At 46.1% G+C, this 26,328-nt stretch overlaps 1 protein-coding gene across 1 annotated transcript in view; it reads left to right on the forward strand.

Moving 5' to 3' along the window:
• Positions 1 to 26,328, forward strand: part of LAMA5 (laminin subunit alpha 5) — a 207,426-nt gene that overhangs the window by 144,726 nt on the left and 36,372 nt on the right. Inside the window, exons 36-54 of the mRNA XM_083447232.1 lie at positions 35 to 179; positions 1,390 to 1,530; positions 2,744 to 2,905; positions 4,222 to 4,323; positions 4,423 to 4,506; positions 5,266 to 5,496; positions 8,059 to 8,172; positions 9,780 to 9,907; positions 10,484 to 10,564; positions 12,587 to 12,801; positions 13,999 to 14,099; positions 14,605 to 14,785; positions 16,599 to 16,742; positions 18,919 to 19,070; positions 19,166 to 19,276; positions 20,345 to 20,456; positions 22,031 to 22,201; positions 23,445 to 23,641; positions 26,145 to 26,261. Coding sequence (XP_083303358.1) covers positions 35 to 179; positions 1,390 to 1,530; positions 2,744 to 2,905; positions 4,222 to 4,323; positions 4,423 to 4,506; positions 5,266 to 5,496; positions 8,059 to 8,172; positions 9,780 to 9,907; positions 10,484 to 10,564; positions 12,587 to 12,801; positions 13,999 to 14,099; positions 14,605 to 14,785; positions 16,599 to 16,742; positions 18,919 to 19,070; positions 19,166 to 19,276; positions 20,345 to 20,456; positions 22,031 to 22,201; positions 23,445 to 23,641; positions 26,145 to 26,261 — 2,689 coding nt within the window. The remainder of the gene's footprint in view (positions 1 to 34; positions 180 to 1,389; positions 1,531 to 2,743; positions 2,906 to 4,221; positions 4,324 to 4,422; positions 4,507 to 5,265; positions 5,497 to 8,058; positions 8,173 to 9,779; positions 9,908 to 10,483; positions 10,565 to 12,586; positions 12,802 to 13,998; positions 14,100 to 14,604; positions 14,786 to 16,598; positions 16,743 to 18,918; positions 19,071 to 19,165; positions 19,277 to 20,344; positions 20,457 to 22,030; positions 22,202 to 23,444; positions 23,642 to 26,144; positions 26,262 to 26,328) is intronic.

Consider the following 26,328-nt stretch of genomic DNA (forward strand, 5'->3'; position numbering starts at 1 on the left):
GAAAGCAAACGAATATGAAACTTGTCCCTTCCAGATGCAAACCCAACATAGTAGGACGTCAGTGTGATCTCTGCGCTCCAGGCTACTATGGCTACCCAAACTGCAGGAGCTGCAACTGCCACCGAGCAGGGACAAAAGCAAGTGTGTGTGATCCGGTCACTGGGCAGTGCCACTGCAAGGTAAGTCTGATACTCTGGTGTTTGCTTGCCTCTTGGAAATGGGCTTGGGGGAAAATGCTGCTGAAGGGGCTGGCATCACAATGCAAGAAGCAACCTGTCAGTGCTTTCAATGCCCAGCGCTATAAAGCAGAGTAAGATTCTCAGCAAGGTTAATCATGCCTTGTCTGCCACCACTTAGCTGTTCCCTTACAAACGACGGGGCTTTGCATCAAGTGCAGGGATAGTATCTTACTGGCTTGTGTGAATGAATGGGTGCCAACCAGCACAACTCCACTGGAACAAGCAGTGCTGGAAAGGAGTGAGTGGGAACAACAATGTTATTGAGGCACCATGCTCTGTCACAGAATGTGATTTTGCCTGGAGTCTCCTGGAGGTTTGATTTATATCACAGTGGGATGAAAATTGTATGCCTAAGGCACATCCTTTGTAGAACAAATCTGCAGGGCTACTTTGCAAACAGGCAAACTCACACCCACCTATGCTTGAGGGCGACAGCAGAAAAACACACCTCCGGTTGCCCCCACTCCCTGGCCACATACACGCCATGGGACAAACATTACTCACTCACAGTTTAGTTAGGAGTTGGTAGTCAGAAACAAGTTTGTGGAAAGCCTTCCCAACCAGCCCCATGCAAGCTGGTTGTAGGGTAGGCAAGCCCTTAAGAAGCAAGCAAGAAGCATTTTAGGGCTGTATAGAGTGATGATGACTGATACACAAAACAACGTAGCTTTTCTTTTTGTCATGGGCATGCCTAATTCCAACCACATGTGATTGAAAAGTCCAGGATGGTGCTGCAGTGCTGCCCTCCTGGCAGCAGTGTCACTGAGAGGGTCTGGGGCAGCAGGCAAGGTTGGGGCCGTGTGGGTCCACCAGCAGAGTCAATCCTGTGCTCCCACTGAGGAGCCTGTGCAGCCCTGACTTTGCCACCGCTGCTGTTCTCCTGCACCATCTTGGTAAGCGGCGTTAACTCTCACTTGCGAGGGTGGCAGCGCAGCACTGAGCCAGCCGGTTTTGGAAAAGGTGGTATTTTCTTTCCTATATGAAGATTTTGCAGTCAGGTGAAACAGTGTCTCATCATGAACAGCGATTTTGTGCCCCTCGGATAGAAGAACCCCGGGCTCTTCTGTTTCCGGCTTTCCTCCATCTTGGCCAGCAGGCCAGTGAACAAATGTGAACACGTCTTTTTTTTATTTGTTTTGAACCTTTACAGGAGAATGTGGAAGGTGCAAGGTGTGACCAGTGCCACCTGGGGACGTTCTCTCTGGATGCCAGCAACCCAAAAGGCTGCACCAGGTGCTTCTGCTTTGGGGCGACAGATCGCTGTCACAGCACTGAGAAGTACCGTGTAGAGGTGAGTATGTGGACTGAGACTTTGGAGGGTGGCACCTGTAGCTGATGCTGAGGAAGGTAGTGGGATGGCACCTCAGCACCAGCAGCGACGTGAATGGGCAGAGTTTGATACCAAGTTATAAGAACATATGAAGAACTCTGCTAGGTCAGTTCAAAGTTCTGTCTAGTCCAACATCCTGTTTCCAACAGTGGCCGGTCAAGCTACCTTTCGGAAGTCCAGAAGCAGGACATTAGGGTGACAGCGCGCTCTCTCTCTCATTTCCAATACAGTGGTACCTCGGGATGTGAACGGGATCCGTTCCGGAGCCCCGTTCGCATCCTGAACAGAACGTAAGATGCGACAGCACATCTGCGTGGGTCGCGTTTCGCCACTTCCGCACATGCGTGTGACTGCCTGTGCATGCGCGAGTGGCGAAACCCGGAAGTAACGCGCTCCATTACTTCCGGGTCACTGCAGAGTGCAACCCGAAAATACTTATCCTGAAGCGTATTTATCCTGAGGTATGACTGTACAGTCCATGTTTATCAAGTAAGAAGATGATAAAAGAATGCTCTTCTAGCTCTTCATTGCCAACCTGTTATGCATTCTGAGAAGCATAATGCCATCCTGTTTCAGATAAATTGTTGGTCGCAGCAGTAACATTATTTGACAGCATTGCAGAGACCAGCTGCAAGTGCATGGTTTAGTCTGATTTTTTTAAAAAAGTGTTTAAAGTATATGGGCAGGCTTCCAGGCCTGCATTTTCTGATGTTGCTGTTGTTTAGTCGTTTAGTCGTGTCCAACTCTTCGTGACCAGAGCACGCCAGGCACTCCTGTATTTCACTGCCGCCCACGGTTTGGTCAAACTCATGCTGGTAGCTTTGAGAACACTGTCCAACCATCGTGTCCTCTGTCGTCCCCTTCTCCTTGTGCCCTCAATCTTTCCCAGCATCAGGGTCTTTTCCAGGGAGTCTTCTCTTCTCATGAGGTGGCCAAAGTCTTGGAGCCTCAGCTTCAGGATCGGTCCTTCCAGTGAGCACTCAGGGCTGATTTCCTTAAGAATGGAGAGGTTTGCTCTTCTTGCAGTCCATGGGACTCTCAAGAGTCTCCTCCAGCACCATAATTCAGAAGCATTAATTCTTTGGCAATCAGTCTTCTTTATGGTCCAGCTCTCACTTCCATACATCATTACCGGGAAAAGCATTTCAGATACTTTTCTTTACCTGCCTCTTAGTTTATGGACATGAGTGGGTGGAGTTTGCTCAGCGGAGACCGCCAGGACGTCCCCACCTTGGTCAGCTTGGAAAATGAGATTGTTCGTGCTGATCTCCGGAATTTCCAAGAGGCCTTCCAGGAGCTTCACTGGCATGCTCCCAGCTCCTACCTTGGAGACCAGGTGAGTGACACCAACGCTGGCTGGAGGCAGTCTCCTCTGGTCCTTTTTGAATGTGCTGGGTATTTATTTATTTTTTAATTACGCTAATGTCCAGAAGCCAAATTCTTTTTGTGTGTGTGTGCCATATTCCTTACTCATTTATTAAATTTTTACTTTTCAATTATACAGGTGGATTTTTAACAGGCATAACAAACCACATAACTTCACGATAAAAAAATGTATATTTTGACTTCTCTCCTTTTTGCGGTTTCTTTTGTTTCTTTTATACTTCATCTCCTAATTTATTCCATTTATTAATCAGAGGCCAAATTCTGATGTCTAAGGCAGATTTTGGGCTCTTGTGTACCATACATTTTAGCTGCTCATTTGTACCATATGTTGACAAATGTTGGGAAACTCCAGTCAAGTTCTAGACAACCCGGAGGGACTAGAAAATGTTAAATATTGAGGAACATAAGGATCCATATTTCAGAGCGTTGTTGCATTTCTGTTGATTATCATGGAATTTTATATTTAGGAGTTTTCAACTTGAATGAATGTGAATCTGGAAGACTAATCGTATTATGAAAGGTTTAGTTCCCCCCCACCTAAACAGTTGCCACCTAGTTGTTCAGAACAATGTGTTGCTGTCCTCACCATCCACTAGGAGACAAGCTGTTTATAAGAAGACTTTAGGCACTTACATTCAAAGCAAAAAAGAGACAGCCAACACTAGAGCAAAAACAACAACAACAACAAAACCACCTGTTTTTGAAGGAGAGAAAGAAGATCACTAGCGTCATAACTTTTCCATCTTCCAGCATCATAACTTTTATATGCCTGTTGTCTTTGTCCATGGAGTTTTCTTGGTAGGGATACTGGAGTGGCTTGCCTGTTCCTGCTCAAGGTGGATCACGTTTGGTCTAAACTCTCCACTATGACCTGTCCATCTTGGGTGGCCCTGCATGGCATAGCTCATAGCATCTCTGAGTTATTCAAGCCCCTTCGCCACGGCAAGGAGAATTTTGAATATAGCTAGTGAAAATCCTCCCATCTACCTGTCACTCCCTTATGGCACTGAGTTGTATTCCCTTCACCCCCTAGTCGTTTAACTATGCTTGTATTGCTGCCTTTAAAAAATACTGGGGGGGGGGGGGAATTAAATGTCAAATTCAAACTAATATATTTTAAGTACTCCAAATAAGCAATTTTGCACCAAGATAATTTTAAGTTCAAATTTACTTTAGCTTGGAGTCTTGAATTTTGGAGTTGGAGGAGGGGTATTTTTAAAAATCTAACTAATGCAGCACAATTTTGTGATTTGCATCCAATTGCAGGTTTCCTCCTATGGTGGGTATTTACGCTACGAGCTGCACTCAGACACCCAAAGGGGTGACGTGTTCATACCGATCGAGTCCCGGCCTGATGTTATTCTCAAGGTATGGCTCAAGTTGTTCTTTCTCCTTAGACCAAACGACGCTCCATCAGCAAATGCTTCTCTTTGATGATTTATGTCTCTTTGTTTCTTCCTTTCCTAGGGAAACCAAATGAGCATTATGTTTCTTGAGAGCAACTACCCTGTCCCTGGGGACGTCTATGAAGGGCAGCTCCAACTTTTGGAGGTCAGTTCAGATGCAGGAGTTTTGCAGCTGTTGGAGCGAGAGGGAGAGTCTCATCCCTCATCACTGCAGGGCAATGGTGACTCTGTCCAGTGTGTCTTTTGGAGATTCACTGTTGTGTCATTGGCCTTAGAATCTAGAAGTGTTTAAGTGTTTATAACTTGAATAAATTCCACAACTGCAGGAATGGGATGATTGTTTTGGTACGGGCTTGTAAAAAAACCTATTTTTCACATGCGGTATGTGGGTCTAATGAGAAAGGTGCTCTGTGAACTAATTGCCACGCAGTTACCCATTTCAAGGAGAAACATTTTGATTGCCCAAATGGATATTAAGCTTGTTGGCCCAGTGGCGTAGCGTGGGTTGTCAGCACCCGAGGCAAGGCAAGTAATTTGCGCCCCCTAACCCGTGGATTTTAGTAGGGGCAGAGAGCGAGTGCGAGCGCCCCCCCCCCGAAGTTGCGCCCAGTGCGGCCGGCCCCCCCTGCACCCCCCACTCTACGCCACTGTGTTGGCCTTCTCTAAGAGGTGGAAAAAAGCAAAAGTGTTTGCAGATTGTAAAGCACTGCAAAATGTAACTATTCAGACAAAAGGTAATAATTTTTCTATTTTGGGTGTTCAGTTGCATTTTGTGGCTTGGGTGCCTGCTATGAACATGCCTTGTAACTGACGTTTTTGGTGGGATTTTTTTCCTTCATTCAGTCAGTTAAGGGGGTCATGAGTCCTGCTGATGTTGCCCTGTGACTCGTTTCCTCTCCCATAGGATAACTTCAGACACAGCGAGACTCACAACCCTGTCTCCAGGGAAGAGCTGATGATGGTGCTGGCGAACCTGGAGCAGCTGCAGATACGGGCTCTCTTCTCCCAGATCTCGTCGTCTGTATCGCTGCATCGGGTGACACTGGAGAGAGCAACAGAGACTGGTGGGGGCCTCCAAGCCAGCAATGTGGAGCTCTGCATGTGCCCAGCCAATTATAGAGGAGACTCTTGCCAGGTAGGCGGAAACGCTCACACCACTTTTCACGCAGAGCACTCAGAACTCTGCTCTCCCCCTCCGAATGGCATTCCTTTAGCAGGTAAGCAGATCATGGGCACTTCATAATGCTTCCATGTACCGTATTTTTCGCTCTATAGGACGCACCGGACCACAAGACGCGCCTAGTTTTAGAGGGGGAGAACAAGGGGAAAAAATTCTCTCCCTCTCTGCGCAGCGCTCCTTCAGCAAAGCGGCAGGAGAAATGGAGCCCCTTCCATTTCTCCTCCCGCTTCGCTGAAGGGGCGCTGCACAGAGAGGGAAAGCTGCGCAGTGCCTCTCCAGCAAAGAGAAGCCAGGAGAGCAAGAGGGATCGGTGTGCACTGACCCCTCTCGCTCTCCTGGCTTCAGCGAAAGCAACGCAAAGCCTCCAGACCGACACCTCTCACTCTCCAGGCTTCAGCGAAAGCACGAAGCCTCCGGAGCACAGCGGTAGCTCCCGCTGTGCCCCAGAGGCTTCGTGTTGCTTTCACTGAAGCCATGGAGCCTGCATTCTCTCCATAAGATGCACACACATTTCCCCTTAATTTTTGGAGGGGGGAAAGTGTGTCTTATAGAGCGAAAAATACGGTATATAGGACAGGGGCTTGCATATAAAAACCTTCAGATTCAGAAACAGTGTGCTACTTAACTTCAGCTTTCAGGCACAGATTGTCAGCTTCCCAGAGGCATCAGGCTAGCCCTGTAGGATGCTGGATGCTGTTCTAGGTGTGCCATTGGTTTGGTTAAGCATGGCCATCTGTCATGGATGTTTTTGTTGAGATTCCTGGATCGCAGGGGGTTGGACTAGATGGCCCTTGGTGTCCCTTTCAACTCTACGATTCTCTGATTCTGTTCTTACATTGCGGCTCTGTTCACCTTGCTACGAATTGTGTGGGAAGGGCCTCCTTGCTCTTACACAGGGAGATCCCATGGGTGCAATTAAAATAAATGTAAAGGGGATTAAAGGGTCTCCAGACCTATATGCCTGGGCACATGATTGATGTGCGTGGTTCTAGGGAAGTCAGATATAAAGGCAGTAGTGGTGTAGTGGTTAAGAGCGATAGTCTCGTAATCTGGTGAACCGGGTTCGATTCCGCGCTCCTCCACATGCAGCTGCTGGGTCAGCTTGGGCCATTCACACTTCTTTGAAGTCTCTCAGCCCCGCTCACCTCACAGAGTGTTTGTTGTGGGGGAGGAAGGGAAAGGAGAATGTTAGCTGCTTTGAGACTCCTGAAGGGGAGTGAAAGGCGGGATATCAAATCCAAACTCTTCTTCTTCTTCTTCTTCTAGTTGCAGACCCAGGTCCTGAAAGAAGGTGGTTGAAGTTCTGAGGTTGTGTTGGCTAGGCACAGTCAGCCTAAGGGAAAACAATCTGTGTTGGATTCTAGGGCTCCCGTTACTGTTGTCTTGGCTTGACACCACATCTTAACACAAGCTCACGCTGCACTATTGCCAACCAACCTGTGCAAATAAGCTGGTTTTCTCCATATAATATAAGAGCCTTTCCTCTGAATTTGCATCCTCTTGGTGCATTTCAAAATGGGGAACTGGTACAGCATCCATTGTACAATTTTATCCATGTTGAATATGCAGGCAATGAGAGTCCAATCCTCTGTATGTTTACCAGAAAGTAGCCCTTTCTTGCGCTCAGGTGTGCACAGGATTGCAGCCTCAATACCACTGACAGCCGCTTTCTCTTGTACAGGTAGCAGCATATCGTGCATCTGAGCACATGCAGCATAGGTTGCATTTAACAGAAAATGCATTAATTAGCATTACTTATCCTAGCAAAGCTTTCTAAATCATGGGTAGGCAAACTAAGGCCTGGGGGCCAGATCCGGCCCAATCGCCTTCTAAATCTGACCCGCGGACGGTCCGGGAATCAGTGTCTTTACATGAGTAGAACGTGTCCTTTTATTTAAAATGCATCTCTGGGTTATTTGTGGGGCATAGGAATTCATTCATTTCCTCCCCCCAAAAAATATAGTCTGGCCCCCCACAAGGTCTGAGGGACAGTGAAACAGCCCCCTGCTGAAAAAGTTTGCTGACCCCTGTTCTAAAGCTTTTCAATAGCGCACTAAAGGAAGAGTGTCAAGCACAGTTTGTTAACATCCTGAGAAATACAGTGGTGCCTCGCAAGACGAAATTAATTCGTTCTGCGAGTTTTTTCGTTCTACGAGTTATTTCGTCTTGCGAAGCACCGCTGTGTATTGACGGTTTCCCATAGGAATGCATTGGCGGTTTAAAAAAAGGCGCAAGATGTTTCGTCTTGCGAAGCAAGCCCATAGGGAAATCGGTCTTGCGAAGCAACTCAGAAAACAGAAAACTCTTTCGTCTTGCGAGTTTTTCGTCTTCCGAGGCATTCATCATGCGAGGTACCACTGTACGATGCAACAAGCCAGACAGGAAAAAAACTGTTTTGAAAGATTTTAGATAGGCGTTGAGCTAAGTAATTCAGAGGAGAATTCTAAGTGACCCTTCAGCATCCTTGCTACAGATATTTGATGTAGGTTTAACACACATTATCTCTTTTGCAATTAGGAATGTGCTCCGGGCTATTACAGGGACACCAAAGGCCTCTTCCTGGGAAAATGTGTTCCATGTAATTGCAACGGTCATTCGGACCAGTGCCTTCCGGGATCTGGAATATGCATTGTAAGTGGGGGGAAAATAATGCTTGTCAATTTATCTAAAATATTTCTCTTTGGGTAATTTAATATATCCTGGATTTGCTTATGTCAGGGGCGAGCATTTTCTCTACTTTACACCATGCAGTGGTGCTCTTCCTCCACTAGAAAGTAGGCTATTTGAAAACAGGGGGCTGGGTTTTGCCAAAAGAGTTAGTAATATAGAGGGGTAAGAAGGAAAAGAGGATGTGGGTGGTGATGTGGTTTAAACCACTGTGCCGCTTGGACTTGCCAATCAGAAGGTTGGCGGTTCGAGGCCCCGTGACGGAGTGAGCACCTGTTGCTCGGACCCTGCTCCTGCCCACCTAGCAATTTGAAAGCATGCAGTGCAAGTAGATAAATAGGTACCACTGTGGCGGGAAGGTAAATGGCATTTCCATGAACTGCTCTGGTTTGCCAGAAGCGGCTTAGTCATGCTGGCCACATGACCTGGAAAAACTGTCTGTGGACAAATGCCTGCTCCCTCGGCCAGTAAAGCGAGATGAGCACCGCAAACCCAGAGTCATTCACGACTGAACTTAAATGTCAGGAGTCCTTTACCTTTTTAAGAAGGAAAAAGAGAGAATGAGGAAGGGAAATTCTCAAGATGTTGAACTGAGTGTCTGGTACAAAATTCTGCTTCACACGGCAACGGCTGCAAAGAATCTGCACACCAGATCAAGGCTGTGAGCAATGCACAGCGAGGAAAGGAAAAGCCAGTAGAACATGGGCAAGATTTAGAACACTATTAAGCCATCGAGGCTTCTGTTTCAAGCATGACCCTCTTTAGGGAGAACATGCCTGGCCATATTCATGGCTAAAGTCCTGCTATATGTAGGAATAGAATGATTGGCTAGGAGCTTCTTGGCTTTTTTTGAGATACAGTAGCCCTCTGTGTTACAGGGACGCAAGTGGTGCCGTGGGTTAAACCACAGAGCCTAGGACTTGCCGATCAGAAGGTCGGCGGTTCGAGTCCCCACGACGGGGTGAGCTCCCGTTGCTCAGTCCCTGCTCCTGCCAACCTAGCAGTTCGAATGCACATCAAAGTGCAAGTAGATAAATAGGTACCGCTCCAGTGGGAAGGTAAATGGCGTTTCCGTGCGCTGCTCTGGTTTGCTAGAAGCGGCTTAGTCATGCTGGCCACATGACCCGGAAGCTGTACGCTGGCTCCCTTGGCCAATAAAGCGAGATGAGCGCCGCAACCCCAGGGTTGGCCATGACTGGACCTAATAGTCAGGGGTCCCTTTACCTTTACCCCTCTGTGTTGTCATTCAGTTAACATAGGTTATAAGTCATCTCCCCCTGCTCTTCATCGGGGTGGGGCACTTTTTTGGCCCAGCAGGGAGAGATAATGGCCAAGCAGTGGGAGACCTAATGTGCCAAATTTGGCCTGTGGTCCAGGGGTTCCTCACCCCTGCTCTAAATGGTTGGCATCTGTCGGTCTTTCAGAAAAACAAGTCTGCCTGATGCAAGACATTCTGTCGGCAGACCATCTACGTAAACTGCAATGGCATAGCCAGATTTGCTCAAGGAAGCCAGGAGGACAAAAGCTAACTGTGGAATATGTCTTTCGAGTTTCATTTCTTCTCTGTGCAGAACTGCCAGCACAACACAGAGGGAGATCACTGCGAAAGCTGCAAAGATGGTTTTGTGGGGAACTCTTCACTTGATGGGCCTTTGCGGTGCATCGGGTGCCCCTGCCCTCTCTCGGTTGGGTCTAACAAGTGAGTCACTCTTGCAAAACTTTCCACTCTTGGTTTTTCTGCTTTGTGTTGGCTGTGTTTGAATGCGCTGCGAAATAAACCGTGGTTTAAAAGTACACAGACAAGCCTCGGTTGAGGCCAAGCTAAGGGCCGCTCCCCTATCTCCATGCCTCCTCTTGTACAGCTGGGAAGAGAACTGCCGAGATTAGGTTCAGTTGCGCTGGATCTTTGCCTCGCATTACTTGGGAACTTGCTCTAAAACAAGCTCTGGTCCATTTCAAAAGAAGACACTGTCAGACTCTGAGCTGGGCTTTTAAACTAACCAGAATTTGATTTTCAGCTGCATTCAGGCAAGCAATTTCCCTGCCTACCCTCGGCATCTTGAACTGAGGAGTATTGTTTCCTGTGCCTTTTCTGAATCCATTTAGAATGTGGCTTTATAAGGATCCTTGTTTCTTGCAGAGCCTTGGCCTTATGTGCCCTTTCAGATCTCATTTGTTTTTGTAAAAGCTTTTTGGTGACCAAGTATTACTACATCTTGTCTGTGTTGCTCTTAGGAAATGTTGACAGCTTCTCTCTCCTCCTTTTCCACCTCAGCTTTGCCATTGGATGTGTCCACAGAGGCTCGGCTACTCAGTGTCTGTGCAAGCCTGGCTATGCAGGAGTCTCATGTGAACGGTAAATAGCATGGATCTCTTGGCTCGGGTTGCCTGGAACAATGTAATCCGGATCCTGAGGGTGTCATGGACTGGCTAGGTGCAAAGGAGTGGTAGGAAGCAGCAGCTGGTGAACCCCCAGGAGAAGAAGGCTCAGAGCCAGGGGATTGGTGGTGGTGGGACGACTACAATGAGTGGTCAGAGGGAGATGAAGGAGCAGACTGAGAGGAGGAGTTGTGTGTCAAGGACCCCCAAGACACCCCCAAATAAAAACACGGTTCACACATCATTTTTGTTTTGGTTTTTGGCATAATGCTGGCCACAACTTTATTGAATTACAGTATGTGAGTGGTTGCTTAGACATTGGTTAGGCTACCACTTGAAGTTAGGAACAGAACTGACAACCGCACCCCTGTGGAAGTCAGTAAGGGTAAACAATTTTGGGGAGAGAATAAAGCTGAGCATCAGGCTCTCGCCTCTCCCCAAATGCTCCCAGGGGCTCTTGCGTGGCCCTAGCCCTTTGCCAGGGATTCGGACAAAAGCATGGCGAGCCGCTGGATTCCTTTAATGGAATACCCTTGCAGCAGCAGCGTTGGAGGGGCAGGCACAGCCAACCAAAAATTCCACCAACCAAAAATTAACCAATGCCTAACCGCAACCTTACAAGTTGTGACGATTTGCTACACAGTAGGCAGAACCCAAATGGCACCAGCCAATCCGCCAAATGGTAACATTCCTACCAGGCCCCTGCCCCAAAAGCAGATGACCCCATGACAGGCATAACAAGGTCAGCTCGAACAAACCCTAAATAAAGGGAGGGTGGGTGGGTAATCCGATGTGCGCAGCGAAAAGAGGAAGCTCAACACTGCACAAAGGGACCTATATAGCACCCCCATCAATCAAATAAAATTGCAACAACCAATTTCCCCCAGCAGCAACTGAAGGTGTCCAATCAAATTCATAGCCATCCAAACTAACCCACCCAGAAACAGGGGGTGTCATGGTTGCCCCCACCATGACACGTGCTCTCCAATGAAGGAGAACCCACTGTGCCTGAATCAGAAAAGGTAACAGAGTTTGGTGAGCTGGAAGAGGCTGTGACAAAGAGCAATTCAGATTCCGAGGCGGAAGCTGGAGAGGAGATTGACCAAGAGGCAGAGTTGAGACAGGTCGTTGAAGAATCCAGAGAGTCTTCCCCTCCTGCTGCAACCAGCTCCCAACCCCCTCAGTCTCCTAGAACCCACAGAGAAATGAAAAGAGCAGAGATTTGTTGTGCACGGATGCAGTTTGCAACTGCTTGGGACAGACCTTGGAGAGGAGGAGCCTTAGAGCAGGCACCCCCAAACCAAACTCTCCAGCTGTTTTGGGACTACAACTCCCATCATCCCTAGCTAACAGGACCAGTGGTCAGGGATGATGGGAATTGTAGTCCCAAAACAGCTGGAGGGCCAAGTTTGGGGATGCCTGCCTTAGAAAGTGTTGGGAAGACGGGGACCTTCAGTCTTTGCAACGGCCTCATTGGAGCAAGGCTTACTGTGAAGAGTTGGTATGATCACTAGGCCTGCACTGTTTTGGCTTCTTTGAATAAAGAGTGAACTTCACTGACACCTTGTTTTTTTCTTGCTGACCTGCACTTGACTCCAGCTTCTGACAGGGGCACGCAGAGACAGAATAGGGATGGAAAGGGGCTACCACTTACCTACCAGTGTGGTGTAGTGGTTAAGAGCGGTAGTCACGTAATCTGGGGAACCTGGTTCGCGTCTCCGCTCCTCCACATGCAGCTGCTGGGTGACCTTGGACCAGTCACACTTCTCTGAAGTCTCTCAGCCCCACTCACCTCACAGTGTTTGTTGTGGGGGAGGAAGGGAAAGGAGATTGTTAGCCGCTTTGAGACTCCTGAAGGGGAGTGAAAGGCGGGATATCAAATCCAAACTTTTCTTCTTCTGTTCAGTGTTTCACTGAGCAGAGGAGCAGCGACCTCAGGCAACTACAGTGCGGATGCATGGATTGCAGCTCCCTAAGCCCTTCCTTTCTCCTTCCAAAGGTGTGCTCCGGGTTACTATGGAAACCCTCTAGTGATTGGCAGTTCCTGCCAGCCTTGTGACTGCAGTGGGAACGCCGACCCCAACATGTTGTTCAGCGACTGTGACCCGTTGACAGGATTCTGCACAGGGTGCATGTACAACACGGCAGGGCCCCGCTGCGAAGTGTGTGCCCCAGGTTTTTATGGAGATGCTGTCCTGGCAAAGAACTGCACTGGTAGGTGTGCCCCCAGAGCTGGTAACTAGCTGTACTCCTGGGTACCTGTGTGGGTTTTGGAAGCAAGCAGTAGGCAGAAATGCATTCTCACACACAGAAACACTAGAAAATTGGACTGATTTCTAATATCTCATTCCACAGCTGAATTACCGTATTATTTGCACCATAACACTCACTTTTTTCCTCCTAGAAAGTAAGGGGAAATATCTGTGCATGTTATGGAGGGAATGCCTACGGGTGGCATGCCTATGGATTTTCCTCCTCTAAAAACTACGTGCGTGTTATGGTCGGGTGCGTGTTATAGAGCGAAAAATACAGTACATTGAAACAAAATATGCTCCGCATTCCATGGGTGAAATAAGATGCATTGTAGCTAGAAGCCAGATTGTCTTTAGCAGGCTTCCTCTCCAGATGTTTTTGGCCTACAACTCCCATGATCCCTAGCTAGCAGGACCAGTGGCCAGGGATGATGGGAATTGTAGTCTCAAAACATCTGGAGGGCCAAGGTTGAGGAAGCCTGATCTTTAGCATGCAGTCTTTTTCTACTGTTATACTAATCTGTTATACTAAGGGACACAGGTGACGCTGTGGGTTAAACCACAGAGCCTAGGACTTGCTGATCAGAAGGTCGGCGGTTCAAATCCCCGCAATGGGGTGAGCTCCTGTTGCTCGGTCCCTGCTCCTGCCAACCTAGCAGCTCGAAAGCACGTCAAAGTGCAAGTAGATAAATAGGTATCGCTCCAGCGGGAAGGTAAACGGCGTTTCTGTGCACTGCTCTGGTTCCCCAGAAGTGGCTTAGTCATGCTGGCCACACGACCCGGAAGCTGTACGCCAGCTCCCTTGGCCAATAAAGCGAGATGAGCGCCGCAACCCCAGAGTCTGTCACGACTGGACCTAATGGTCAGGGGTCCCTTTACCTTTACCTTTTACTAATCTGCAACATAGAAATGCCCCCTAAATTATGTGACTGTCCTTTTTGAAATACATTTTTGCTTGCCTTGAATCTTTCAAGTTAAGGCAAACTATGAATGAAAATAAATGCCTAGTAGTTCATAATTTTATTTCTAAATATTTATACTGCTGTGTGTCCCCTGTTATAAAAATATTTGTTTGTTTGTTTGTATTTTCAATACAAGTGGACCTTTTTATTAAAAAAAAAAATCCTTTTAGAACTATTTTTTCTTCTTCCCCTTGTAGAATGCAGCTGTATGCCCTGTGGGACGGAATCATGTGATTCTAGGACTGGCAAGTGTCACTGTAAACCTGGAGTGACCGGGCAGCACTGTGACCGCTGTCAGGTAAAGTGAATCGAGCCTTCAGTCTAAGATCAGTTTCATGTCCTATTGGGCAGAAAGTGTCATGTCAAAAGTGGAGCAAGCCCTAAAAGACCCAATATTTTAAGATATAAGAAAATTAAGTAATATTAAGATATTAAAATCAAGACAAAATTAATTAAGACAGAGGGAAGGAATTTGCTGACTGAATATATGATTTGGAATACAGAGAAGGGAGGTCTGGGGAGGTCGGAGAAATAAGTTAATGCAAGGAATATAATGAGGATAAAATTGTTTTTATTTGTTGTTTTTCTTTTTTGATATTTTTTGCTGTTTTGTGTTTGTGTTTTATTGTATTTTTCTACTTTGTTGTGTTGTTGTTTATTTTCTGTTGTTTTATCTTTCATGTAAAACTCAATAAAATATTTTTTTTTAAAAAAAAAGTGGAGCAAGCCCTGGCAAAATGAACAGGGTTTCGCCTGCCTCTTAGAAGCTGGAATCTTAACTCTGGGTCTTTATCCCCCTTTAGGAAGGACACTACGGCTTCGAAACATGCTCAGGCTGCCAGAGCTGCAACTGCGATATTGGAGCCGTGAGCGCGGATTGCCATGCCCACAATGGCCAATGTAATTGCAATCCGGGTGTTAGTGGTTCCCGTTGCCAGCAGTGCTCCCCTGGCTACTGGGGGCTCAACACAAATGGCTGCTCAAGTGAGTCTGTTTCAGTCACTGTTAAGCATCCACTAATGTTATAAGAATTCCGAAGTCTCAAATATAAAATAAATGTCCATAAATGTACAAGGCAAACACATACATAACTATATAAGCCATGTGTCTGAAATAGTACAGAAGAGCAATCCTGAATCCATTTTGAATTTCCCAGGGACCTCAAATATTCCTCTGCAGTAAGGGAGGAAAATGGGGAAAGCTTTTCCATTGTGTATGAACAGGGTGATCCTATGACCTGGATTCAGGAACTAAAAGCATTTACCATCAGAAAAGAATGGCCAGGCTGCCCAGGTAAACCAATCAGTGACCATTATCAGGTATCCTGGCAGACAGGATTTCTGCTGTAGACCGCCTCCTTCTGTGATGTACGTATGTTGTTTTCAGGGGTTGTCTTGAGCTACAGGGTGGGCAATTTCAAAAGAGTATATAAGGGCTTGCGCACCATTGTTCTGGGTTCTCTCCTCCCTCCTGCGTGCGGTGAGTGGGACCCTGTTGCAACAGTTTATTCTCCTTTAATAAAGATCAGGCTTACTAGCCACTTTGCTTCTCAAGATACTCTGGTTGGCCTCTGTTATTTTCTCCTACCGATAGGGGACCCACTTAAGGACTCTATACGGGCTCTTGGATACCCCATAAGGGGAAAGGAGCAATTTTTTCTTATAACACTAACATTTAGGCCTTTTGTCCCCTAAGGCCAAAGGGAATGGTATAGTTTTTAAAATAAAGGGTTGCCCTTGTCTAATCCAAAATCAAATCCAAAATGGAAACTAGTTGATGGGAAAGGTTCAGCAGCGATAAATGGCACTATTTACCCTGCAAGTGACGCTGTGTAGGTGGGCCAAGTTGCTGATGAAGGGTACAGCGCTTTCAGCAGTCTTTCCGTAGATACACACAGGCACCATTCAGGCAAAACAAGCCCTGGCTTATGTGCCATCTTCCCACCCCCTCCCTTTCATGTACGGGTATAGTTTAATGAATGGGTTTTTTTTGGCTTGATCAAGCCACAGTTTACCATTGCAACTGAACGCAGCAAACTGTGGTTTGGACTATACTACAATTTCCATGCAAACCAGGATCACAGACAACCGTGGATTCTGGTTTGTGGGCAAACTGTGGTTTCATCGAACCTGGAAATAGTTAATTATGCTCACAAATAGAGGAGTGGGCACTTGAGCACAGGGCTTGTTCCCATGGTTTGGAGGATAGTCTCAGTTCAGAAACAGTACTTTGTGAATGGTCCAAGATCTAGGGATTCCTCCTTTCATATATACAGGAGGAGTTCCCTTGGGATAAAAGCCTCAATGTCTTAACAAGCCCTACTGTGTGATTAGACCCTGGGAATGGTTTAAGCATGAGAAAGAGATTGGGACTGTTTGTTCTGGTTTCATCTGATGAGAGCCAGCGTGGTGTAGTGGTTAAGAACAGTGGACTTGTAATCTGGTGAACCAGGTTCGCTTCCCCGCTCCTCCACACGCAGGCATGACTACCTTGCGCCAGTCACACTTCCCTGAAGTCTCTCAGCTTCACTCACTTCACAGAGTGTTTGTTGTGGGGGAGGAAGGGAAAGGAGATTATTAGCCGCTTTGAGACTCCTTAAGGGGAGTAAAAGGCGGGATATCAAGTCCAAACTCTTCTTCTTCTGTGCCTTTTCAGTTCATGTTTATGTGAAGGGTTTGATCCTCACGCAATGGCAATGAGTGGATGTGGTCGTCATCCCACCCTGCATAATATGGGGGAGAAGGATGTGAGTGCATCTTGTTTAAGTTTGCTCTGGCTTCTCGTGTTCCCTTTGCAGAATGTCATTGCAAAGGAGGTTCCTGTAACCCCCGGACTGGAGAATGCACCTGCTCCAACGGCCTGACGGGGAAGCAGTGCAGCACCTGTATTAAGAAGCATGAGATCCCTGTGGTGGATGGCCCAGACAGCATGAGATGCGAAGGCAAGTCTTTTTTGCTCTGCTCAGTTCCCTGTCCACATTCCCTGGCGTTATCAGTTCAGCAAGCCTGCTTCTTCTTGCAAGTGTCTCTGTACTGGATGGCACTGAAGCTACGAAATTTCAAAACTTTGCCTTGCAAGGAATTGGGAGGTTGTTGGGGAATGCTACATGGATCTTTTGCTTGTGGTGGTGGTGGTCTGGGGGGTTGGGGTTGGGGGGGGGCAAAAGCTGGCATAACTTAGGACCCCAAAAGGCATAGATTCCAACCTGCCTGTCTTAAAGCAAAGACACTCCGTATGAGCTCATATGATTCAGATCAAAGCATTCCACTACCAGACAACAGAAATGTCAAGATGCACAGTAGTTGGCTATGTGCAAAGCTATAGGGGCACTCGTGCAAGGGATATGACTTGTATGCTGCATGTGGCTGTTTTAGTTTTTCAAAATAGGCTGCCAGGGGCATTAGCCAAATCAAATTAGTTTGAACCCGGGTGTTTGTCAGTTTTCTCCACGTTATTCTAGTGGTTCACGGTATTCACATTCTTCTAGCCTGCAGTCAACCGTCAATAGGTTTCTTTTTACTACCAATAAATCACCTAGCAGTAGCCTTACAGCTGTTTTAATTGTTCCTTCATAAATCACTTGCTAGATTACATAAAAACAAGTGGCAACTCACAAACGCCTGTAGATCTGCCTTTTGTTTTTATAATACCCTGTGTGTCCATTTCCCTTTCATTCTCTCTCTCAAGCAAAGCCCCATTCACTCTCTTGCACCCTATTAATGTGCCTCTCTCATATATAAACACACAATTATTGTGATAGTACTGCCGTTCCGTTCCCCACCGACAGCTTCACCTGGTCCCTAGGCTGGTGTACTGACGGGATTGTGTTTTTATTGAATATTTGCAAAGTTTCTGTAACAGCTCAGCAGCTATGCCAATGGCAGGGGAAGACTTTTTGCAGCCATCCTTGACATCTCTCTTAGTCAAAAGGTGCTGAACCTGTATTTCTCAAAGTGTTCTTCTTTTTCTCCTGGGTTTCCTTAGTTTTTGTTTCATTCTGATGCTTAGGATAAGTTATAATAATAATAATTTATTATTTGTACACCGCCCATCTGGATTTCACACATTAAAAACTTCCCTGAACAGGGCTGCCTTCAGATGTCTTCTGAATGTCAGGTAGTTGTTTATCTCTTTGACATCTGATGGGAGGGCGTTCCACAGGATGGGCGCCACTACCGAGAAGGCCCTCTGCCTGGTTCCCTGTAACTTGGCTTCTTGCAGTGAGGGAACCGCCAGAAGGCCCTCAGTGCTGGACCTCAGTGTCCGGGCAGAACGATGGGGGTGGAGACGCTCCTTCAGGTATACTGGGCCGAGGTCGTTTAGGGCTTTAAAGGTCAACACCAACACTTTGAATTGTGCTTAGAAACGTTAGGGAGAACAGTTTTTGCAAATTTGTGTGCTTAGCATTCTAAGCAGAATGACTCATTCATCTTTTTTGGGCCATAGTAAAGGCCCTATCATATCATTCACATGTGGCTTTGATTTGGCAAGCAGATAAATTTATACAAATTTATTAACATCCGATACAGTGCAAACTTGGCACTGTGGTTATTGGCAGCTATATATCAGCTCAAAATCACATCATGATGTTGGGCCGTGTCTTCAACTAAAACCACATGTGGGGGGGGGGGCACCACAATGTTGCTGGGAATTGCATCTTCTAACTATTTTATATCGGTTGACCAAAGTAGATACTTGTCTGACTTTTGGGACCAACTGCTTTATGAAAATCTAAAGTTTTATGAGTGGGTTGTAAAAATGATTGGGCAGATATATGTATGTAGGCTGTCAGTCTGGATGATCTAATAATATGGCCTTTTTTTCTTGGCTGCCCCCCTGTGGCACAGTGGGTCATTGTGTCTGACTGTTAATCAGAAGGTTGGTGGTTCAAGCCCACCCAAGGACAGCTGTGGGCAGGAATCCTGCATCACAGGGGATTGGACTAGATGGCTCTTGCAGTCCCTTCCAACTCTACAATTCCGTGATTCTGATTCTATCTGGGACTGCTGAAACATAGGTCTACCCTAGCCAGGCACTCACATGTAGAATAGGCTTACAGTTTCGTTACAGGCATTATCTTAAGAGTTGTGCATTTAACTTCCCTCTCCCATCAACAGCTTGCGACAGCTGCGTGCTGCTTTTGCTGGAAGATCTTGAGGAGATCGGAAATGCTTTTCCTGCGCTCAGGAATCAGCTGACGAACCTCAACTCCACCTCCATTGCATGGGCCCGTCTGCATAGCATCAATGGTTCTATGCAAGCCATCACTGTATGTGGAGTGTTACGCTACTTATTACTTTTACCTAGTTTTTCTGTAGGGTTTTTGGATTCCAGTTTGTCCTCTTTTTCTTTTCCTCCTTACAGAACCATCTCCGCGACTATCAGAGATCCCTAAACAGGGCCAAGCAGCAGACCGATGAGTTGGAAGAGGAGAACACAGACTTTGTTCAGGATCTGAATGCACTTCAGCACAAGGTGTGAAGTTTTTGTGTGTCCCCCCCCCCCTTTATCTTCCCATGTCTAGTACTACAAAAGTTATATATTATACCAGAAGTCTGCCTTCTGTTCTGTGGAACGCAAGTGAAATGAAATGTTTCCTGTCCAGAGGACCTTGGCTGTGTCCTCACTAGAATTCCTCCTTTCTTTATGTGCCATCACCCTTTGTTGTCCCAGTAGGTCTCTGTCCCGCTTTTCTGCATGCCTTGTTCTTATTTTCTCATTTCACAGCACCAGAAGTGCAGCATTAGTTTAGTAATACTTCCAGGGATTTGAGGAGGACCGCATCGCTCGCACTCAGAAAACACCACAGTTTGTGCAGTTGGCGTGGGTGCCTCTTTTCATTTTGTATCAGATGGCCAAGCCACATAAGGGCGATGTTGACAGTGACTGGGCATCCCTTGACAGCTTTTTTTGCCCATAGACCAATGCAGTTATTTGAAATTTTCTTGAGTAGCCAGTTGTTTTAATTATTTCTCTGTACAGTGGTGCCTCGCAAGACGAAATTAATTCGTTCTGCGAGTTTTTTCGTCTTGTGAATTTTTCGTCTTGCAAAGCACTGTTTCCCATAGGAAATGCATTGACGGTTTCCCATAGGAATGCATTGACGGTTTTAAGAAAAAGGCGCAAGACGTTTTCATCTTGCGAAGCAAGCCCATAGGGAAATTCGTCTTGCGAAGCAACTCAAAAAACAAAAAAACTCTTTCGTCTTGCGAGTTTTTCGTCTTGCGAGGCATTCGTCTTGCGAGGTACCACTGTATTGCTTTTAATGGTTTCTATATAAAAAAAGAAGTTTTTATCTTGATGTTTTTATTTGATGTTTTGTGACAAGGGCGGCCTGTAAATACTTTAAAAACAACAACAATAAATAATAATACAGCCTTTAGAAGAGGAGAAGCATATCAAGCAAATAAAGGCTGGTTGCTTTTTGGCCAAAGACCCCAAAAGCTGCAATCTTGCCCCCCAGCCCGTGTTGACATTGCCCACTTCCTTGAGTCTTTCTGGACCTCCTCTAAACCAGCCTTTTGCTTTTGTTTCTGCTCTTAGGCAACAATGACCCACAGAAAAGCAAACCAAGTAACAGATGGCACAGAAGAGAACTACCAGCATGCAGAGAGCCTTGTTCTAGATATCACTAACATTCGGTACAAACTTGATGGTGAGGCACGGCTGTAGCTTTTGGGATTTTGCATTCCTGATTTGGAAAGGCATCACTTGCGTTTTGTGTCTGTCTGTCTTTTTTATAATATTTTTTATTAATTTCAACATACAAATTATATCTGTCTGTCTGTCTTTCGATACAGTTTGAGATTTGAGTACCCTTTAAATTAGTGGTTGGGAACTGGTGGCATTCTGCATTGCTGAACTGCAACTCCCATCATCCACCGCCAGCATAGCTAGTGGTCAGAGATGATGGGAAATGTAGATAAGCAACATCTGAAGGATTCCACCCAGAATGTGATCTAAACCCCCTTTAAATCCATATCAACAAAAAGAAAAGAACTCACTCTGAAACTCACCTACAGGTGGTACCTAATACCAAGAAAACTAGTGTTAATAAGACCAGGAACCTCGCCAAAATGCTGGAGAGGGTCACCTCCACAGGCACATACCTCCAAATGTGGTGGGAGTGTTCCAAAATCCAACTATTCCGGACAACAGCCATACGAGGAATATGTAAAATAACTAAGCAAGCATTAGAAATCATCCCAGAATTGGCCCTACTAAACATCTTCCAAGCCAATAATACCCATCTACACCACAAAGAACTCATAACACACCTACTTTCAGCAGCCAGAAACATCATAACCAGACACTGGAGAGACCTGTCAGGAGTAGGCATGGACCAATGGTACCAAATAGTATGGGAAACAGCCCTGCTAGAAAAATTAACCAATAAACTGAAACTGACACGGGGACAAATAGAGGAAGATGCCTTCACCCCCGTATGGCTCCCCTTTATCACATACACAGCACAACAAGATAATGACAAAAATCCACCAACAGCATACAAATCAATATGGCTACTCTGAAGGATTCCAAGTTCCCCCTGCTTTAAATGGCACCTAGGCATGTCGGAGCCACTTTCCTTATTGCTAGAATTATATTTAAATTATTATTATTTAATCAGCTGGGGTAGCTCAAGTGGTAGAGCATGAGACTCTTAATCTCAAGGTCATGGGTTCAAGCTCCATGTTGGGGAAAAGATTCCTGAATTGAGGGGATTGGACTAGATGACCCTTGTGGTCTCTTCCAACTCTGCAGTTCTTTGATTCTATGATTACCCACCCTTAAACAGCAGGTCTCATGGCAGGTTGCAACAATTTAAAACATAACGTTATCAACATTCGAAACAAATCTCAAGGAACAGGAATAGGGGAAGCAGTGGCGTAGCGTGGGGGGGTCGGGGGGGCCGGCCGCACCGGGCACAACATCTGGGGGTTAGGGTTAGGGGGCGCAAATCCACGGGTTAGGGGGCGCAAATCCACGGGTTAGGGGGCGCAAATTACTTGCCTTGCCCTGGGTGCTGACAATCCACGCTACGCCACTGAGGGGAAGTGACCGAGAGGAAAGCGAGCCAGTGGTAGGGAAGATAAACCCATATAAAGCATCCTGAAACCAATGGGTCGGAATAATATGAAAGTGCTTTTCATCGGTTGTGTATAAAAGGACCAGGTTTACTCATTGGCTTCGTTAAAAATACGAAATGAAACAGTGTGGCTTTTTGTCTAGAAATTGTATGCCAGATGCAAATCTTCGCTGCCGCAAATGCCAGCACCACCACCACAGAGGAGTTCCGGCAGAAGCTGGCTGAGGTCGATGCAATGCTGAGGCACATGAAGGCCACGGATTTTAGTTTCCAAAGAGCAACAGCCAATGAGGAACACGATGAAGCCCATAAATGTGAGTATAGTATTAATGGCAAACAAGGAGTGTGTCTCTGTATATGTGTTTGTGTGTGTAGGCTTTGGGAGTGCCAAGATCTCTCGTGAGTTTCTGGTTGTTACTATTATTGTTGTTGTTGTTATTATTATTAATAATAATAATATTGTTTCGGTATGAATCACTTCCCATGAGGCATCCCAGAGTGATTTGCAATGTAATAAGAGCACGTGTGAAAAAGCAACCTATGTTAAAAACAGTTAAAGCAACTGCATACATAAAAACAGTGTGTTTAAGTTTTTATATATGCTGTTGCTTTAACTTTTTAATATAGGTGGCTTTTTCACAGCACATACCTAAAATCAGCTTAAATCTACTACAGCAGGTTTCCTCAACCTCTGCCTTCCGAATGTTTTGAGACTTCAATTCCCATCATCCCTGACCACTGGCCCTGCTAGCTAGGGATCATGGGAGTTGTAGGCCAAAGACATCTGGAGGGCCGAGGTTGAGGAAGCCTGTACTACAGGTCCCAGCTGGGATAAAGGTTTCCATTTAGAAGCCTTGTTGTCTTTAGCAGGTGCTGAAAAGACAGTGGAGAATTGATAGGCAATCTGACATTCAGTGGGAGTTCCCAAGAGCAGGTGCTGCCACACTAAAGACCCGATTCTGGCATCGCTTGGAACAGGCTGTTAGTTTCTGTGCATTGGAGTTACAAGACTCCATTTTGCATTCCACACATTCCAGGCGGTTGGCAGTCTCGCGGAAGACAGGACGTTACTGGTTTCTTTTCCATTGTTTTCCAGTTGCTCTCTGCTCTCACAGAGAGAGGATGTCTTTTTCTTTTCTGTCTGCGTAGCTAGAGAATAAAGCATAGCGATGTAGCCATAAATCTCATCACTTCTGCGTGCTGTTTTGATTCTCTGCTGAATGAGAATGTGCCTGCAGCCTCATCAAAGGCTCAGGTCGTTAATCACATCGGAGGGCGATTCTGGAAGATGAGCTTTATCAGCTCGGCGTAGCAGAGATTTCGACAAGGCCTCCTAATAGGATGGCACCTGAAAGTGTATCTAATTCTAGGTGATGAGATGACCTGTTAAGGTTCATGGTCCCAAATTGTCTGTGGCTTTGCACGCCAATCCCTGCACCCACTCAGTTTGGAGCTCTTTTCATACTTTAAACAGCACCTGTGGTGCCTTCCCTGTGGCCTGTGCAAGACTAGTAGACACTGAACAGATTTAACTTTTTTGAGCTCTTGTTCTGCCAGTGCTGGACCGTGTGAAAACCGAGCTCTTCAACAAGTTGGAGTCCAACCAAGAACTGCTGAACCAAATCAACGGCCAGTTGGATCAGTACAGTTCAGAACTGATGGACCTGCGAGATGCTCTGAACGAAGCTGTGAATAAAACCCGTCAGACGGAGGACCTCAACAGCCTAAATCGTAATCACCTGGAGGAAACCCAGGTACGAGGAGGGAGCTGGAAGTGATGCATGAGCCACTCTGCCAGAGGGAATTTCAGAGGGACTGCCACATACAAGGGGGTTCTGTATTCTAGCATTGGTGGCAGAAAGAGATGCATTGATAAGCCACTCAATGGGCAACCACTGCAGGGGGAGACCCTGTCCTTTCCCCATACTCGGCCAGTGACAACCAAATGCACCTTTCAGTACTGGACTAAAAATGCTGTACTGCATCCACAGGTTCCATTTTCAGGCTGCAAAAGAGGGCTAGCAGATTTGGGAATTCTTTCAGCAAATGGGGAAAACACATAGTTTTCAAAGAGCAGAGGGCAAATGTTGGCAGTAGCTTTTTGTTTCCTCCCCTCTCAGTCGGTCATAATGCCTTTCTTTGAATCACACCATGACTTAGCAGCAGGGTGGATAAAAATCAATGATTTAAAATAAAATAAAATAAATCAGATTGTTTTAAAATTTAAATCAGGTTTTTAAAATTTAAATTGGCTTTTTTAAAATTTAAATTGGATTTTTTAAAATTTAAATCAGATTTTAAAAATAAAGTGCTTTTGGAGGAAAAATATTTCTAAATACAGTTTTCTGTTTAAGTTACATTATAGTCCAAAGGCTATTCATCAGGAAATGAGGATTTAAGTTTTTCATGTGTGCTAAAACTCAGTTTAAGTTTTTATTTAAAAAAACCCGTTTAACAACATCAGTTCACAAACATGGATACATATGCTATAATGTTATTGTTTTAGTTAAATAAATTGTTTAAATTGTTATTCAGGAAATTACTATTTTTCTCCTTCCGATAAGGTACAGCAGAAAAGTTGTCCAAATATAAACGGTTAACTTATTAAACCTCACAATAATCTCATAATTATCTGTCTATGTATTTCTAATAGTATAACCAAATCAGTAATTTTTTATATAACTGTAAAAGTGACTCTGAAAATTTATTAATCCAAAAATGAAACCTTCATCTGGTTGTAAATATTAAGATTATGCCAGCAAGAATGAGTCTTTCTGTAAAAAGAAAGAAAGAAAAGATTTAAATCAAGGCTTACTGACTAGTGATTTAAATTGTGATTTACCGTATTTTTCGCACCATAGGGCGCACCGGCCCTTAGGACACACCTAGTTTTTTGGGGGGGAAATAAAGGGGGGGAATTTATTTCCCCCCCAGGTGCGCTGCGCTAATCCTGAAGCTTGGGGCGTGCGGAGCTCAGCGCGCCCCAAGCTTCTGGGTGCTGGCAAGGTCTCCGCTAGCCGTGGGAGAGCCGCGCGGCTTCGTGCGGCTCTTCCATGGCTAGCGGAGCGCTGCGCTAATCCCGAAGCTTGGGGCGTGCGGAGCTCAGCGCGCCCCAAGCTTCTGGGTGCCGGCAAGGTCTCCGCTAGCCGTGGGAGAGCCGCGCGGCTTCGTGCGGCTCTCCCACGGCTAGCGGAGCGCTGTGCTCATCCCGAAGCTTGGGGCGTGCGGAGCTCAGCGCGCCCCAAGCTTCTGGGTGCCGGCAAGGTCTCTGCTAGCCGTGGGAGAGAGCTGGGTCTCCCACAGCTAGCGGATAGCTTCCTGAAGCCTGCATTCGCTCCATAGGACGCACACACATTTCCCCTTCATTTTTGGAAGGGAAAAAGTGCGTCCTATAGAGCAAAAAATACGGTAAATTGATTTGATTTAAATCAAATCCACCCTGCTTAGCAGCTCAGTGGATCTCTGTCTGCACCAGCAAAGTGTAACTTTGCTTCCTCAGTTGGCTTTCCAAATGCAAGTTGGATTTCCGCCTGCCGTGTCTTTTAAAAGTCATGACTCCATGGTGCTAGTTTTTAATGTTTTGAGGTTAGCACTCTGAGGCAACTTGGCCATCTCACAGGTAATTCAGCGAGTGAGAGGGAGACTTGTCAGGACGTGCAAATGCAATTTCCCCCCTCGTAGGAGAGAAAACCTGTTTTAAAAATGTGATTCGAGTGAAGAAACCGTAGGTCAGGTGCAAATTGAGATTCAAATTATCTGGCGTCATTTTCTTACAACATTCTAAGGACTGCCACAGGCCTGAAATGGCACAGGTGGCACATTAGAGGAAATTAACTGTGTCTGGTCGGTCACATGCTCATGGAAGTTTTATGTGGCCTCTGTTAATTACGGACAAATAGATGTGCCAGTTTGGAAACTCTTGGCTCATGACATTTCCAAGGAGATGGCATTATGCATCAATTCAGTGTAGGGACTTGAGATGAAAGGTGTTCTGGGGCTAGGCTGGTTCTGCATCCTGAAACAAGGGGGTGAGAATCATGGAATTGCAGAGCTGGAATTGGACCCCAAGGGCCATCCAGTCCAATGCCCTGCAATGCAGGAATCTAGCTAAAGCACCCATGATAATCTGGGAAGTGTGTGCCATTATAGAACCACTCTATGCCATGTGATGAGAACCTTAGGAAAGAGTTAAAATGATTCTGGATGTTAAAGTTAAGCTGCAGCAGTCAATGTTATGGGGCTATCTATATATTACAGCAAAAGAGCAAGGAACTGCAAGAACAGTTTGGCCTTGTCCGGGATACCTTGCGCATGGCTGAAGATTCCCTTGCCCAGGTCTCTGATTTCCTGCAGATAATAGAAAATGCCAAGGAGGTGAGTGGTGCAAAACTCGAGGTTCCCAGCAAGTCTGAAAGGTGTGTGTAGACAGGAGATTCAAGAT

Source organism: Podarcis tiliguerta (assembly GCF_965153285.1).
Source record: "Podarcis tiliguerta genome assembly, chromosome: 6".
NCBI lineage: Eukaryota > Metazoa > Chordata > Lepidosauria > Squamata > Lacertidae > Podarcis > Podarcis tiliguerta.